Genomic DNA, 15,349 nt, shown 5'->3' with positions numbered 1-15,349 from the left:
TAATGGGACCTCCCGCTGCCGCCACCACACAATTTCTGTTCTCATCCTGAAGCAAAGTTCTTAACCCGAGGTACTATTTCTGGGTTAGCCGAGTCTGTAACCTGAAGTGTCTGTAACCTGAAGCGTATGTAACCCGAGGTACCACTGTATTTCATTTCTTTCTTTTTTTAAATGCAGCAACAGAACTCTGGCTTTGGGATATTTATAGGTTTGCACTTTGACGTGCTTTCGAACTGCTAGGTTGGCAGGAGCAGGGACCGAGCAACGGGAGCTCACCCCGTTGCGGGGATTCGAACCGCCGACCTTCTGATCGGCAAGCCCTAGGCTCTGTGATTTAACCCACAGCACCTCCCGTCTTGCCAACTTGGTTCCCCCCTCCCAAATGGTTTGAGATTACTACCGGCAGCCCTAGTTGTAGTCCAAAACATTATGAGGTTGTTGATGTTTGTAGCAAACCCCAAATTAAGTTTTCTGATGTTTTTAACCGAATTATCGTGTAGATGTGTACCGTTGCATTCTGGCTTGGCTCTTCGGCTTCGTTTCCTCCAGAGTTGTGCCCCTCCTCACATCTTTCTGCAATGTGCTTGATCTCGGCTTGCCAGCGTGGACCCAGGAGAGACCAGGGTTCGAATTCTCACTTGGCTGTGAAGCTCACTGGGTGACCTTGGGGGCTAGTCGCTGCCTCTTAGCCTAACCAACCTCACAGGGTTGTCGTGGGGGTTAAATGAGGAGCAGAGGAGCCATTTATACCAGCTTGAGCTCCTGGGAGAAGAAGATGGGAGATTGATTGAATGAATGAATGAATCTGTGATCTGAATTGTTTAGCAGATAGGAGTTTAGAGCATTGGCAAGTTTTAACAGCCAGCTCTGGAGTGTAGTCAGGATTTTTAAATTGCAAAAAAGTAGTTTGGTTTTTAAGACGGCTTGCTATAGATCGTGTCTAAACCAGGGTTTCCTGCGCAAAACAACAGGTCCATCTTTTGCTTCCTGGCATGTATAGCTGGTACGGAGGCCCGTTTCTAACAAAAGTCACTCACTGGCTCAGTTGAGACAGTTTGGAAGGCTGAGATGTAACAGTAAACTATGGTTTGATCAAACTAGGAAGTAACCAACTGGATCAGCCATAGGCAAACTCCGGCCCTCCAGATGTTTGGGACTACAATTCCCATCACCCTTAGCTAACAGGACCAGTGGTCAGGGATGATGGGAATTGTAGTCCCAAACATCTGGAGGGCCAGAGTTTGCCTATGGCTGAACTGGATCAATGCAAGGGGAGGAGGGAAGGGGATGAACACATGGCCCATGGAGAAAAGTTTCTCCTAAGTTCCCTGTACAAGTAAGTTTTTCTTTTCCTTTTAGGGGAAAAGGCAACTTCAGAATGGGGGGGGGGTGATTTTCCCTGGGAATCTAACACTGGGAGAGAAAAAATTAACTATCTCATGATAACATAAGGTGTTGCTGCTAGATCATGGCCCATTTAGTCCAGCGTCCTGCTCTCAGATGCCTGCAAGCAGGATTCGAACACAAGACCAACTCTCCTCTCTTGCAGTTTCCAGCAGCTGGGACTCAGAAGCACGTCTGCCCCCAACTGTGGAGGCAGAGACGGGTCGTTGTGGCTAGGAGTCTTTTGACAGCCCTCTCCACAAATTAGACAAATCTTTTTAAACCATCCAAGTTGGCAGCTATCCCTGCCTCCTGTGGCAGTGAGTTCCATAGGTTAACTATGCGCCGTGTAAATAATATTTTTCCTTCCTGAATCTTCCCACATTCGGCTCCATTGGGTGTCCATGAATTCTAGCATCATGAGAGAGGGAGAAAAACTTTTATCCGTCCACTTCTTCCAAGCCAGACTTAACTCTACAAACTTCTATTACGTCACCTCTTCCTCGCGATTTCTCTAAACTAAAAAGTTTCAGAAGTCTCCCAACCGAACCACCCCACTCCCCTCACTGCTGTTTGACGAACTGTAGAGATCTTGGATATGTTGCATAGCTTGACCCTGGGGAAAATAGGAACCCGCGTGCAAATTTCCCCTGGCGCTCATTTCTGAAAATGTTTTGGCTTAAAGCACGGGTAGGCAATCTAAGGCCCGGGGGCCAGATCCGGCCCAATCACCTTCTAAATCCAGCTTGTGGTCTGGGAATCAGTGTGTTTTTACATAAGTAGAATGTGTCCTTTTATTTAAAATGCATCTCTGGATTATTTGTGGGGCCTGCCTGGTGTTTTTACATGAGTAGAATGTGTCCTTTTATTTAAAATGCATCTCTGGATTATTTGTGGGGCCTGCCTGGTGTTTTTACATGAGTAGAATGTGTCCTTTTATTTAAAATGCATCTCTGGATTATTTGTGGGGCCTGCCTGGTGTTTTTACATGAGCAGAATGTGTCCTTTTATTTAAAATGCATCTCTGGGTTATTTGTGGGTCCTGCCTGGTGTTTTTACATGAGCAGAATGTGTCCTTTTATTTAAAATGCACCTCTGGGTTATTTGTGGGGCATAGGAATTTGTTCATTGTTATTTTTCCAAAATATAGTCTGGCCCCCCACAAGGTCTGAGGGACAGTGGACCAGCCCCCTGCTGAAAAAGTTTGCTGACCCCTGGCCTAAAGTTTCCTAGTTCTGCTCCTGATTTATTGTGGTGCGGGGCTTGAAAGAGCAGCACCCCCATTCCGTGAGTCTGTCTCAGACAGGCTTCTTCTACCTGATTTTCTGGGGAGAAGGTGGTGTTACCTGGTGGTACCAAGAAAGAGCAACCAGGCACGGCTCAGGCCTGCCCAATTTGGAGTTGCCTTGGATACCAGGTCAGAGCGCTTAAGGCTTAAGCTTCCCTGTCTGCACAGCAAAGTGATATGAGGACACTCAAATCACATTCTGCCTCCTCCTCCTGCTGTTAAACGGTGACCTTCAGGAATGAAATCCGAGGTCTGCAGCAGACTCGCTTTGCCCCTCCATCAGAGGCTCAGGGATTCCGCTTCCCAGACCCAAGAATTTTTGCTAAAGAGGTAATAATAATAATAATAATAATAATAATAATAATAATAATAATATATTTATATCCTGCCCTCCCCAGCCGAAGCCGGGCTCAGAGCAGCTAACAACAATAAAAGTAACACATAAAATTGCAAGCAATTAATTGAAATGCATTCCACAATTCATTCTAAAATCAATTCAGAATCAAATTAATGGCAACCATTGGGCTAGAGTTCTATGAGGATTACAGAAGGAGGGGGTCAGACTGTGCCTTGGCCAGAGGCCTGGTGGAACAGCTCCGTCTTGCAGGCCCTGCGGAAAGATGTCAAGTCCCACAGGACTCTAGTCTCTTGTGACAGAGCGTTCCACCAGATTGGGGCCAGTACTGAAAAGGCCCTGGCTCTGGTTGAGGCCAGCCTAGCCTCCCTGTGGCCCGGGACCTCCAAGATGTTTTCATTTGAAGACCGTAAGGTCCTCCGTGGGACATACCAGCAGAGGCAGTCCTGCAGGTACGAGGGTCCCAGGTCGTATAGGGCTTTAAAGGTCAAAACCAGCACCTTGAACCTGATCCTGTACTCCACCAGGAGCCAGTGCAGCTTGTATAGCACCGGGTGAATGTGATCCCGCGGCGAGGACCCCGTAAGGAGTCTCGCCGCGGCATTCTTCACCCGCTGGAGTTTCTGGGTCAGTCTCAAGGGCAGCCCCACGTAGAGCGAGTTACATGTTTATAACTTATAACTTATACATGCCTTTTCTGCGCAGCGCTCAAGAGTGTCAGGCTAGGACCAGGGTTCGAATTCCCTACTCAGCCACAAAGCTGGCTTGGGTTGTTTTGGTCACTGTTTCTTGCCCTAGCCTTACCTCATGTGGTTGTTGTGGGGACTGAATGAGCAAAGAGAAGGGAAGAACCATGTAGACCACCTCAAGCTCCTCTGAGGAAAAGGTGGGATATAAACACAATAATAGTAATAATACGAAACAATGGCAACCATAATCTGGTGCTAGATCCTCTCGCTTGTCTGTTGAGGATAGAGAGGATAGAGATCGTTTATCAACGACTTGGATGATGGACTCAAGGGCATCCTGATCAAATTTGCAGATGACACCAAACTGGGAGGGGTGGCTAACACCCAGAGGACAGGATCACACTTCAAAACGACCTTGACAGATTAGAGAACTGGGCCAAAACAAACAAGATGAATTTTAACAGGGAGAAATGTAAAGTATTGCACTTGGGCAAAAAAAAAATGAGAGGCACAAATACAAGATGGGTGACACCTGGCTTGAGAGCACTACATGTGAAAAGGATCTAGGAGTCTTGGTTGACCACAAACTTGACATGAGCCAACAGTGTGACGCGGCAGCTAAAAAAGCCAATGCAATTCTGGGCTGCATCAATAGGAGTATAGCATCTAGATCAAGGGAAGTAATAGTGCCACTGTATTCTGCTCTGGTCAGACCTCACCTGGAGTACTGTGTCCAGTTCTGGGCACCACAGTTCAAGAAGGACACTGACAAACTGGAACGTGTCCAGAGGAGGGCAACCAAAATGGTCAAAGGCCTGGAAACGATGCCTTATGAGGAACGGCTAAGGGAGCTGGGCATGTTTAGCCTGGAGAAGAGGAGGTTAAGGGGTGATATGATAGCCATGTTCAAATATATAAAAGGATGTCACATAGAGGAGGGAGAAAGGTTGTTTTCTGCTGCTCCAGAGAAGCGGACACGGAGCAATGGATCCAAACTACAAGAAAGAAGATTCCACCTAAACATTAGGAAGAACTTCCTGACAGTAAGAGCTGTTTGACAGTGGAATTTGCTGCCAAGGAGTGTGGTGGAGTCTCCTTCTTTGGAGGTCTTTAAGCAGAGGCTTGACAACCATATGTCAGGAGTGCTCTGATGGTGTTTCCTGCTTGGCAGGGGGTTGGACTCGATGGCCCTTGTGGTCTCTTCCAACTCTATGATTCTATGAGAGGGGTGTGTGGGTGTGTCGTCTCTAACCTGTTGCACAAAGTCACAATTGTTGCATGTGGTCCTTAGAAGGTCACCCAGAAGGGAAGGCGGCCACTGGGCTTAAAAAACACTCCCCTGGGCTAGTCTTTGGGCAAAGGGGCTCAACAGCTCTCTTTTATAGCAGAAGATGGGTCCCTTTTTGCTTTCAGGTGCTTTCAAAAATCAGCAGCAAAAAAAGGCGAATGCTATTCTCGGCTGCATCAACAGAAGTCTAAGTGTCCAGATCAAGGGAAGGAATAGTGCCGCTCTATTCTGCCTTGGTCAGAGCACACCTGGAATATGGTGTCCATCTCTGGGAACCACAATTTATGAAGGATGTTGACAAGCTGGACGGTGTGCAGAGAAAGGCGACCAAGATTATCAAGGGTCTGGAAACTAAGCCTGATGAGGAACAGTTGAGGGAGTTGGGGATGTTTTAGTCTGGGAAAGAGGAGACTGAGAGGAGATATGAGAGCCATTTTCAAATATCTCAAGGGCTGTCCCTTGGAATTTGGAGCAAGCCTGTTTTCTCCTGCTCTGGAGGGTCGGACCCAAACCAGTGGGTTCAAAATACGATATGATACGATACGATAATCTTTATTGCCATTGTCCCATACAGAACAACGAAATTGAAAAATCTACATCAGACATTCAAAAGCCAACAAGCCTGCTATCCCAACCTGGTTAGCCCCCTAAAATCTCTGATACCCCATTTTTAAATACAATATACTCCCATAGAGACTCCTTACACTGCATTTAAAACCAAAATCGCATTTGGATAGAAACTGTTTCTCAGGTGGCTGGTCCTGGTCTTTACAACCCTGTACCTTCTTCCAGAAGGCAGAAGTTGAAAGAGATCATTTCCGGGGTGCGCACTATCCTGCGCTATCTCTGCAGCTTTCTTATGGCACCTGGAAGCGTAGATTTGATCCAAGGTGGGAAGAGTGCACCCAATTTTTCTCTCCGCAGTCTTTACAACCCTGGACAGCATTGTTGTTTCCCTGACTGTGCAACTCCCAAACCACACACACAGACCATAAGTTAATACATTCTCCACAGTGCAATGGCAAAATGCCATCAACAGGTCCTTTGAGAGATTGTTTTTCCGGAGAATTCTCAAAAAATATAACCTCTGCTCTGCTCTCTTCATCAGAACAGGGAATTAGATTCCAACTTAACCTCAGGAAGAATGGAGTCTCCTTCCTTGGAGGTTTTTAAGCAGAGGTTGGGCGTCCACCTGCCAGAGGGACACTTTGGTTGGGATTCCTGCCTTGCCAGCGGGGTTGGACTAGATGACCCCCTGGTGTCCCGTCCAACTCTCGTGATTCCATGATCGCAGGAACTGACTCAGCGCCTTGCCGAGCCTCGCCTGACCCTCTCCCCTCTCTCTTTCTCCGCAGGGCTCGTCCAGATCCCCGTCAGCATGTACCAGACGGTGGTCACCAGCCTTGCTCAGGGCAACGGTCCGGTCCAGGTCGCCATGGCTCCCGTGGCCGCGAGGATAACAGACAGCACCGTCACCATGGACGGCCAGGCCGTGGAGGTGGTGACTCTGGAGCAGTGACGGGCGAGAGCGGCAGGATCATGGCGCTGCAGCAGCTTCCTCCTCCCTTGTGCGAATAGTTTTTTTTCTACGCCTCTGCAAAGGCGCAATCAGGTGGCATTTGTGAGTCTTGCAGCTTTGGAAGCAAAAAAAAAAAAAGGTTTCGTTTAACAAAAAGGAAAAAAACAACAACAACACACAAACACACAGGGTGTATTTCGGAGCCGCGACTTTGACAGCTCCTCTCTGGCCTCGCGAAAGCAAGGAAGCCTGTTTGGGGCAGGCTGGGCCAAGCCTTTGTCTCCCACTGCATGGACCTTCCTTTCTCAAAGCCGGGGTGAGATGGGGCGGAAAAGGTTTATAGCCCTCTCTTTTCAGGGCTTGTTTTGGGGGGGAGGCGGGGTCCGCGGTGGGGCTCCCTGCAGGCTTTCCTGGCCCGGCAGACCCCCACAAAGCCAGGCTCCTCCGCCTTCCTCGCGTCGAGAATTAGGTATCATTTTAACATGGACATATATTTTAAAAGAGTGAGATAGAGAAAGCAAGGCTTGAGAAGACAAATTGGGGAAAGAGGCTTCCTCTTTTTTTCTCGCAAAGGTGTTGAAAGGGTAAGAAAAGTCCTGCGGGAGACAGCGAGGGCTGCAGTCTGTTGACTCGGGATGGAGGGACCATTCTTCCTCCATTCCTTCCTTCCAAAGTTATTTGGTGACCTGTTGAAGGAGATTCTTTCCTCCCCTTTTAAGTCCATGCTCAAAGCCTTCCCTTCCCTCCAAAGCCTCCTTTCCCCACTGGTGAATTTCTGCATTTGTTTTTTTTTTTTTAAAAGACTCCCCTCCCTTGGAATGACAAGTTCGGAAAGGCACGAGGGAGCCACCAGTAGAAAGGCCCCGTTGGGTGTTGCGAAGGGACACGGGTGGCATTTAAGCACGCTCTCATCAGCCACGTGGCTGAGATCCCGGCCTTCGGCTACCGGCGGCAATTCAGGTGGCGAAGGGCTTCAGATTGCACGCTAGATCCCACCCTTCTCGCTCCGATTTCCTTCCCCGACCCCTTCTCCTCCAAATTGCACCTGGCACCCTGGGGCAGCGGCCCATCCAAAGACCCCTTTCTCGTGGCGGCTGTTCGGAGCCCTTGGAGCGCCGCCCCATGGCCCCAGCTGCGCACATCCCCTTCGTGGCGGCCAGGGCCTCCCTCCATGCCCCCAGGGCTGCAAACTCGACATCGGCTGCCATGCTGCGCCGTGCAGGGGCCCAGGGGCTGCACATCTACGAAAGACATGTGGCCAGCGAGGCTGGGCACCCGCAGTCCCTGTGCCGAGTTGGCAAAGGGAAAGGTAATAGCCCCCCGCCCCAGAATGGGGACTCAGGGAGGGCTGCCCCCCCCCTCTCACGTCTCCCCCAGGCATTTTTTGATAGCTGTTTTAGACAGGGCCAAGGCTTTCACTGGCCCCCAGCTAAGCAAACGGCTGCTGTTGCCTCACAGGTAGAATCACTCTCTTACTTTCCTATTTCAAGCACCCTTTCTGGCTGGGGATAGTACGCAGCAATTAGTTTCGTTCTTTGCGTTCTTTTACACGGCCCATTCACCGCACCTCTCCTTGTCTGTCCCAATCTTTCAGGACAGGGTTTTGCTTTTCCCAGATTCTTGTGTTTACTTGGCTTTTTTTAAAAAACAGAAAATCTCAAATGTATAATCACCGTCCCCCCACCACCAACACCCCGGACTTAAATCGAGGGGAGGGAATCCTTCCTGTAGAAACAAAAGCCCAGGTCTCTGACTTAATTTTTTAAAATTTTTTAAAAATATTATTATTTTTTATCGTCGTCGTGAAGATGTCAGGTGTGACTTTACAGTCCGTGTTTCCTCTCTCTCTTTTTCTGGCAATGGAATAACGTTCCGATAGACTGAGACATTATTCCCCGAGACCCAAAGATAAACCATCCTCGTTCCCAGCCCCCCGCAGTCCTGTAGCAGAGCATGGAAGTACCTGTTGTTCCCCCAAATTCTGTCTATTGCCTCATTCAATAAATTGTTACAGAAGTGTCTATAACTTCCCCTTGTCGCGTCTTTTCTCTCCACTCGGTGGCAGAAGGGCAGAACTTAATAATCGGGTTTGCGTCTCGTGTAGAACCCAGTTCCTTTAAAAGCCTTGGCTTTGCGTGTGCACGATCTTTAAAGCAAGCCTATAGTCCTCATGGAGGACTAGAGAGGCAGGTGGAAACATGGGAGGTGCATGGAGCACTCCTGCACAAGCAACGTCTTCTCACTCACTCCAGAGCGAACGACACCTAGGACTATGGAAACTCACACGATTGGGGCAAATGATGCCAGAATCCTGCTGTTTCTCTCTTAAAAGGAAAAGGGACCCCTGACCATTAGGTCCAGTCCCGGATGACTCTGGGGATGTGGCGCTCATCTCGCATTACTGGCCGAGGGAGCTGGCGTACATGCGGGCAGCATGACTAAGCCGCTTCTGGCGAACCAGAGCAGCGCACGGAAACGCCGTTTACCTTCCCGCTGGAGTGGTACCTATTTATCTACTTGCACTTTGACGTGCTTTTGAACTGCTAGGTTGGCAGGAGCAGGGACCGAGCAACGGGAGCTCACCCCGTCGCAGGGATTCAAACCACTGACCTTCTGATCGGCAAGCCCTAGGCTCTGTGGTTTAACCCACAGCGCCACCTGCATCCCTGTTTCTCTCCTACCATTTGTTTATTTCATAAAATTTATATTAGGAGTCCCATGCTCTACCAGCTGCGCTATCCCTCACGTACCACTTGATTGTATAAAACAGGGCTGTCCAACTTCCAAGAGACTGCGATCTACAACCACCATAAAACATTTTTTGGCATTGATCTACCCATTGGATTGACCACAGTTGTTCAGCTTTTTTGGGGAAAGCTTCCTCGAAGTTGCTGAAGTTTTTTTGTGGAGAGCCAAAGTTGTTGAGCAACTCAAAGCGGTTTACAAGGAGAATAAAGTGATGAACCTTCAGTAAGAACTACTATATTTTATCAAAGTACAAAATCAGCAACAAACAGGTCAAAACAAAAATCAGCAGTCGACATGTCTGGGGAGGGTTGTCTAAACAAAAACGTTTTTTGCAGGCACCCAAAAGTACGGCGATGGCGTCTGCCTGACGTCAATAGGCAGGTAGTTCCATACTGTAAATTCTTCTGCACTTAAAAGGTGGATTTCTTACAAATGTCTTCCCTCGTGGCCTCCAGTTGTGCTGCCAGCGCACGCCCAAACCTGCCGTCCTTTGCCGATCTTCCCTCTCTTGCATGGCGCATCTTTAAGAAACAGGGAGGTGGTCGGCCTTAGGTGAGAAATATAAAGGGCATAGCTCTGTCGTGGGGAACATCCTGGCCATGCACAAAGTTTCTGGTTTTAAACCAGGGATTGGGCGATTGCAGGGTTCGCTGGACTCCATCTCCCATCATCCCAGGCCATTTGGGCCAGGCTGGCTGGACCCGATGGTGGGGTCTGGAGGCTCCCCATCTCTGCCCACTAGGCAGCTGGGCTAAACATATGAAACAGGCAGGACTGGAACGGAATTGACCACAAGGAAGCCGCCTTCGCCAGTCAAACCGTTGATCCGCCTTGCTCTTGCCTGGCAACAGAATTCCTGGGCTGCAGAGAAAGAAGTTCCATGTCGCCTCCTGTCTGTTCCTCTTTTCACGGGAGATTTGAGCCTGTTAGAAACCCGCAAGGAGGACTCAGGCATAAGGGACCCCTCTCCCCTCTTGTGCCTTCCAGAAATTAGCAATCAGAATTACTACTACTAATAATAATTTATTATTTGTACCCCGTCCATCTGGCTGGGATTCCCCAGCCACTCTGGGCGGCTTCTAACAAAGTATTAAAATACAGTAATGCATCAAACATTAAAAACTTCCCTGAATAGGGCTGCCTTCAGATGACTTCTAAATAGCAGGTAGTTGTTTATCTCTTTGACATCTGGTGGGAGGGCGTTCCACAGGGCGGGCGCCACCACTGAGAAGGCCCTCTGCCTGGTTCCCTGTAGCTTTGCTTCTCGCAGGGAGGGAACCGCCAGAAGGCCCTTGGAGCTGGACCTCAGTGTCTGGGCAGAACGATGGAGGTGGAGATACTCCTTCAGGTATACTACTATTCTTATTTGTTAAATTTGTATACCACCCCTCATCTGAAGATCTCGGGGGTGGTCCACAACATAAAATCACAGTATAAAAATCACTAAATGCAGGGTAAAAAATTAAGAACAACAAACCAGTAATTCCTGCTCCCACAACACATTTAAAAAGGTATTGGATGCCAATCAGCCAAAGGCCTGGTCGAAGAGGAATGATTTTTTGCCTGCTGCCTAAAGGCGTATAATGAAGATACCATGTGAGCCCCCCTGGGAGAGCATCCCGTAAGCGGGGAGCCACTGCAGAAAAGGCCCCGTTCTCGTGTTGCCACCCTCCAGACCTCTTTTGGAGGAGGCACGTGAAGAAGGGCCTCATATGATTGTCTCAGGGTCCAGATCGATTCGAATTACAAGAGGCGGTCCTTGAGCCGTTGTGCCCCCTGAGCTGTTGAAGGCTTTATGGCTCAAAACCAGCCCTTTGAATCAGACCCAGAACCTGACCACCAAATTCTGCAGCAGCTGAAGTTGCCAAACCGTCGTCAAAAGCATTGCTGCCTCCAGCTGTGAAAGGATAGCAGGGCCATTGTGGCTAATAGCCGCTGATAGACCTCCATGAATTTGTCCAATCCTCTTTAAAACCCATTTAGCTTGGTGGCCTCCAGTGGGAGGGAGTTCCACAGGTTAACTGCACACTGCACGAAGAAGGATTTTATCTGTCCTGAACCTTGCAACGTTCAGCTTCACTGGATGGCTTCGAGAGATGGAGAAAAACTCCGCTGCCGTTCCTTCCCCTCTGTAACTTCTTTAAATAATAATAATAATAAAATTTATTTATATCCCGCCCTCCCCGGCCAAAGCCAGGCTCAGGGAGGCTAACAACTGTAAAATTACAGTAAAAACATAATGGGGGGTGGACCAATTTAAAATGCAGGTTAAAATGCAATTTCAAATGCAGCCTCATCAAAACCATAAGGGGAGGGAAACATAAGGGTCAGACTGAGTCCAAACCAAAGACCAGGCGGAACAGCTCTGTCTTGCAGGCCCTGCGGAAAGATGTCAAGTCCCGCAGGGCCCTGGTCTCTTGGGACAGAGCATTCCACCAAGTCGGGGCCAGTACTGAAAAGGCCCTGGCCCTAGTTGAGACCAATCTAACCACCTTGCGACTTGGGACCTCCAAAGTGTTGTCATTTGTGGACCATAAGGTCCTCCACGGGGCATACCAGGAGAGGCGGCCCTGTAGGTATGTGGGTCCTAGGGCTTTATAGGTCAAAACCAGCACCTTAAACCTGACCCTGTACTCCACTGGGAGCCAGTGCAGCTGGTATAGCACTGGGTGAATGTGATCCCGCAGCGAGGACCCCGGAAGGAGTCTCGTCGCGGCATTCTGCACCCGCTGGAGTTTCTGGGTCAGTCTCAAGGGCAGCCCCACGTAGAGCAAGTTGCAATAATTGAGCCTGGAGGTGACCGTCGCATGGATCACTGTGGCCAGATCAGGGCGAGAAAGGTAAGGCACCTTTGTCTCTTTCTGGCTCCCGACTCCTTCCTTCCTTCCTTCCTTCCTTCCTTCCTTCCTTCCTTCCTTCCTTCCTTCCTTCCTCCCTCCCTCCCTCCCTCCCTCCCTCCCTCCCTCCTTCCCTTATTTCTTGCGGCATTTGAAATACTGATGGAGGTTAGGGCAGGAGTGGAGTGGGGTTAGAGAGGATTACATAGACTGTGGCAGCTGTGAGCAGGACTCCCAACAGGAGGACCGTGACCTCCTAATTAACAAATGATTAGGGAAGATTAAAGGACCAACTGCGAGGGCTCCTCTAAGCGGAGAGGGCTGGCAGGGTTTGAGAGAAGGTGCGCCGAAGGAGGCAGCTACCTGCTTTGAGTGCAACAGCTTGGCCTACGACCCCCATAAGGGCATCCCTGGATAATAGAGAGTTTGCTTGGGTCCATAAAGACTAACAAAAAGTCAGGGCAAAAACAAAAACTCGGGGACTGAGCTCATTCTTTGCATGCAAATGGCCCACAGTGGCTAAAATGCCCCCTGTTTGAAACCCATCGCCATCGATAGCCCTTTCCTCCTCCATGGATCTGTCTCAACCTCGTTAAAGCCATCTAGGGAATAATAATAATAATAATAATAATAATAATAATAATAATAATAATACATTTTATTTATTTTTACCCCACCCTCCCTGGCCAAAGCTGGGCTCAGGGCGACTAACACCAGTAAAATTACAGTAAAAACCTAATGGGGGGGAACCAATTTAAAATATAGATTAAAATGTAATTTAAAATGCAGCCCACCAGCTCCACCTGGTACGCAGGATGAGACCCTATCTGCCTGTGGACTGCCTCGCCAGAGTGGTGCACGCTCTGCTTGGACTACTGCAATGCGCTCTACGTGGGGCTACCTTTGAAGGTGACCCAGAAACGGCAACTAATCCAGAATGTGGCAGCCAGACTGGGGACTGGGAGCGGCCGCCGGGACCACATAACACCGGTTCTGAGAGATCTGCATTGGCTCCCAGTACGTTTCCGAGCACAATTCAAAGTGTTGGTGCTGACCTTTAAAGCCCTAAACGGCCTTGGTCCAGTATATCTGAAGGAGCATCTCCAATCCCATCGTTCTGCCCGGACACTGAGGTCCAGCTCCGAGGGCCTTCTGGCGGTTCCCTCCCTGCGAGAAGCTAAGTTACAGGGAACCAGGCAGAGGGCCTTCTCAGTAGTGGCGCCCGCCCTCTGGAACGCCCTCCCATCAGATGTCAAGGAAATAAACAACTACCTGACATTCAGAAGACATCTGAAGGCAGCCCTGTTCAAGTTTTTAATGTGTGACGTCTTAGTGTATTTTCTGTCTTTGTTGGAAGCCGCCCAGAGTGGCTGGGGAAACCCAGCCAGATGAGTGGGGTACAAATAAATTATTATTATTATTATTATTATTATTATTATTATTATTATTATTTAAAAGCAGCCCATAGATCAAAATCATAAGGGGTGGGGGGGAAACATAAGGGTCAGACTGAATCCAAATCAAAGGCCAGGCAGAACAGCTCTGTCTTGCAGGCCCTGCGGAAAGATGTCAAGTCCCGCAGGGCCCTGGTCTCTTGCGACAGAGTGTTCCACCAAGTCGGGGCCAGTACTGAAAAGGCCCTGGCCCTAGTTGAGACCAATGTGTGCTGAGCGAAGGAATGCCTTCTGCCTCTCCTGAATCTTCCGAGGTTCAGCGTGGAAATCGATGGGCCAACGGCTCTGGCTGCTGGGGGTATAAGAGAGAAATAGACTAGGGGCCTGTCTCACACTGGATGAGACCCAGAGGCTTGACTTCCTCTCTGTCCTGAACCCGAAGCTTCTTATCAAATTATAAGGAACTACTAAGGTGGAGAGATCATCCATGATCACTCAGTGGTAAGAGTTGGGAATGGCAGCCTTAGAAAGGGGTAGACAGTTCTGGCACCTGATTTCAGATACAGGTTTTAATCCTACGTTAGATGCTTTTATCTCTGCTAATACTTGGCGTGTTTACTTCAGCAAAATCTTTGAAAGTGATGGTGACAATGGGCTAACTATGATTCAGGACCTGCTAACATTGACACCATAATGGCCCCGTTTCAGAACAAGAAGTAAGCGATCTTATAGGTGCCTTAATGACGGATAAAGCTTCTGGAGAAGACATGATCCCTTCAGAGGTCTTTAGGAATAATTCTGCGTGGTGCTCTCTCCCCACCTAGCAAAATTAATTTCTTATATCAACTATACTGGCACTTTCCCCAAGGGTTGGAACCAGAGTATTATCATCCCAATTAACAAGGAAGGTGGCAAACACAACCCCCAGAACTATCAGCCTATTAGTTTATTGGCTATGGGGCCACCACCGAGAAGGCCCTTTCCCAGGCCCTCATAATCCTCAGCCCCTGAGGGTGGAAGATCTACCAAGGGGGTTTGCCAATCTCAGCACCTGAGAGGGTCTGCATGGAAGAAGGAGGTGGCCTTTCAGATACATAGCTGTCAACTTTTCCCTTTTCTTGTGAGGAATCCTATTCGGAATAAGGAAATTTCCCTTTAAAAAAGGGAAACGTTGACAGCTATGTTCCAATATCTGGGGCCCGAGTCATTTTGGGGTTCAATGTCACACCGGTCTGAACCCTTTTCCCAGTTTCTCAACTTAAAAATGAAGAAACTCTCTTAAGTCCTTCATGAACCATAAGCATTTAGGATGGCTTTGTCGGTGTGGCTCAGCGTGAGCAGAGACCCAAGGAGTCGCCGATTCAAAACTCTCCACAGCCCTTCCAGCCTCAGTTTACCTCTTCCAACCTGCTGAAATAGGGGGACGAGACTCCAGAAGGCGCTTTCAAAGTGCTTTATTGTCTTTATTGGTTTTGCCCTCACAACAACCCTGTGAGGTAGGCCACTTTTATCGTTCTCTCAAGAGAGGATCAAGAGTCCTGAACTTGTGGAGGTCACCTGTGGGTTGGGGGAAGGCTGGGTCAAGTCTGAATTAGGGGCCTAATCCGGCCCCATGGCAGTATATGTCCTGGGGTAAAATCGTAAAAATCCTTAAAAAAGCTCAACAAGTTTGGTTGGCCCTCACGCATGTTCACTTCATCAAATCTGGCCCTCTTTGAAAAAGTTTGCCATAGCCTAAAAGCAGGGACATCACCTTGCCAACAAAGGTCCGTATAGTTAAAGCTCTGGTTTTCCCAGTAGTGATGTATGGAAGTGAGAGCTGGACCATCAAGAAGGCTGATCGCCGAA

The 15,349-nt window shown here is 48.9% G+C and overlaps 1 protein-coding gene across 6 annotated transcripts in view; it reads left to right on the top strand.

Annotated features, from left to right (window-relative positions):
- Window positions 1–8,548, top strand: part of NRF1 (nuclear respiratory factor 1) — a 74,614-nt gene extending 66,066 nt beyond the window's left edge. For all 6 annotated transcript variants that reach the window (XM_083572947.1, XM_083572941.1, XM_083572946.1 and 3 more), the window contains one exon: window positions 6,359–8,548. In XM_083572947.1, the coding sequence (XP_083429073.1) occupies window positions 6,359–6,522 (164 nt within the window). In that variant the 3' untranslated portion in view covers window positions 6,523–8,548. The remainder of the gene's footprint in view (window positions 1–6,358) is intronic.
- The last annotated feature ends 6,801 nt before the right edge of the window (window positions 8,549–15,349 follow it).

Source organism: Podarcis filfolensis (genome assembly GCF_964270895.1).
Source record: "Podarcis filfolensis genome assembly, chromosome: 10".
Classification (NCBI taxonomy): Eukaryota; Metazoa; Chordata; class Lepidosauria; order Squamata; family Lacertidae; genus Podarcis; species Podarcis filfolensis.
Note: the sequence above shows the minus strand (reverse complement) of the source record. Positions and strands in the feature narration are given on the sequence as shown.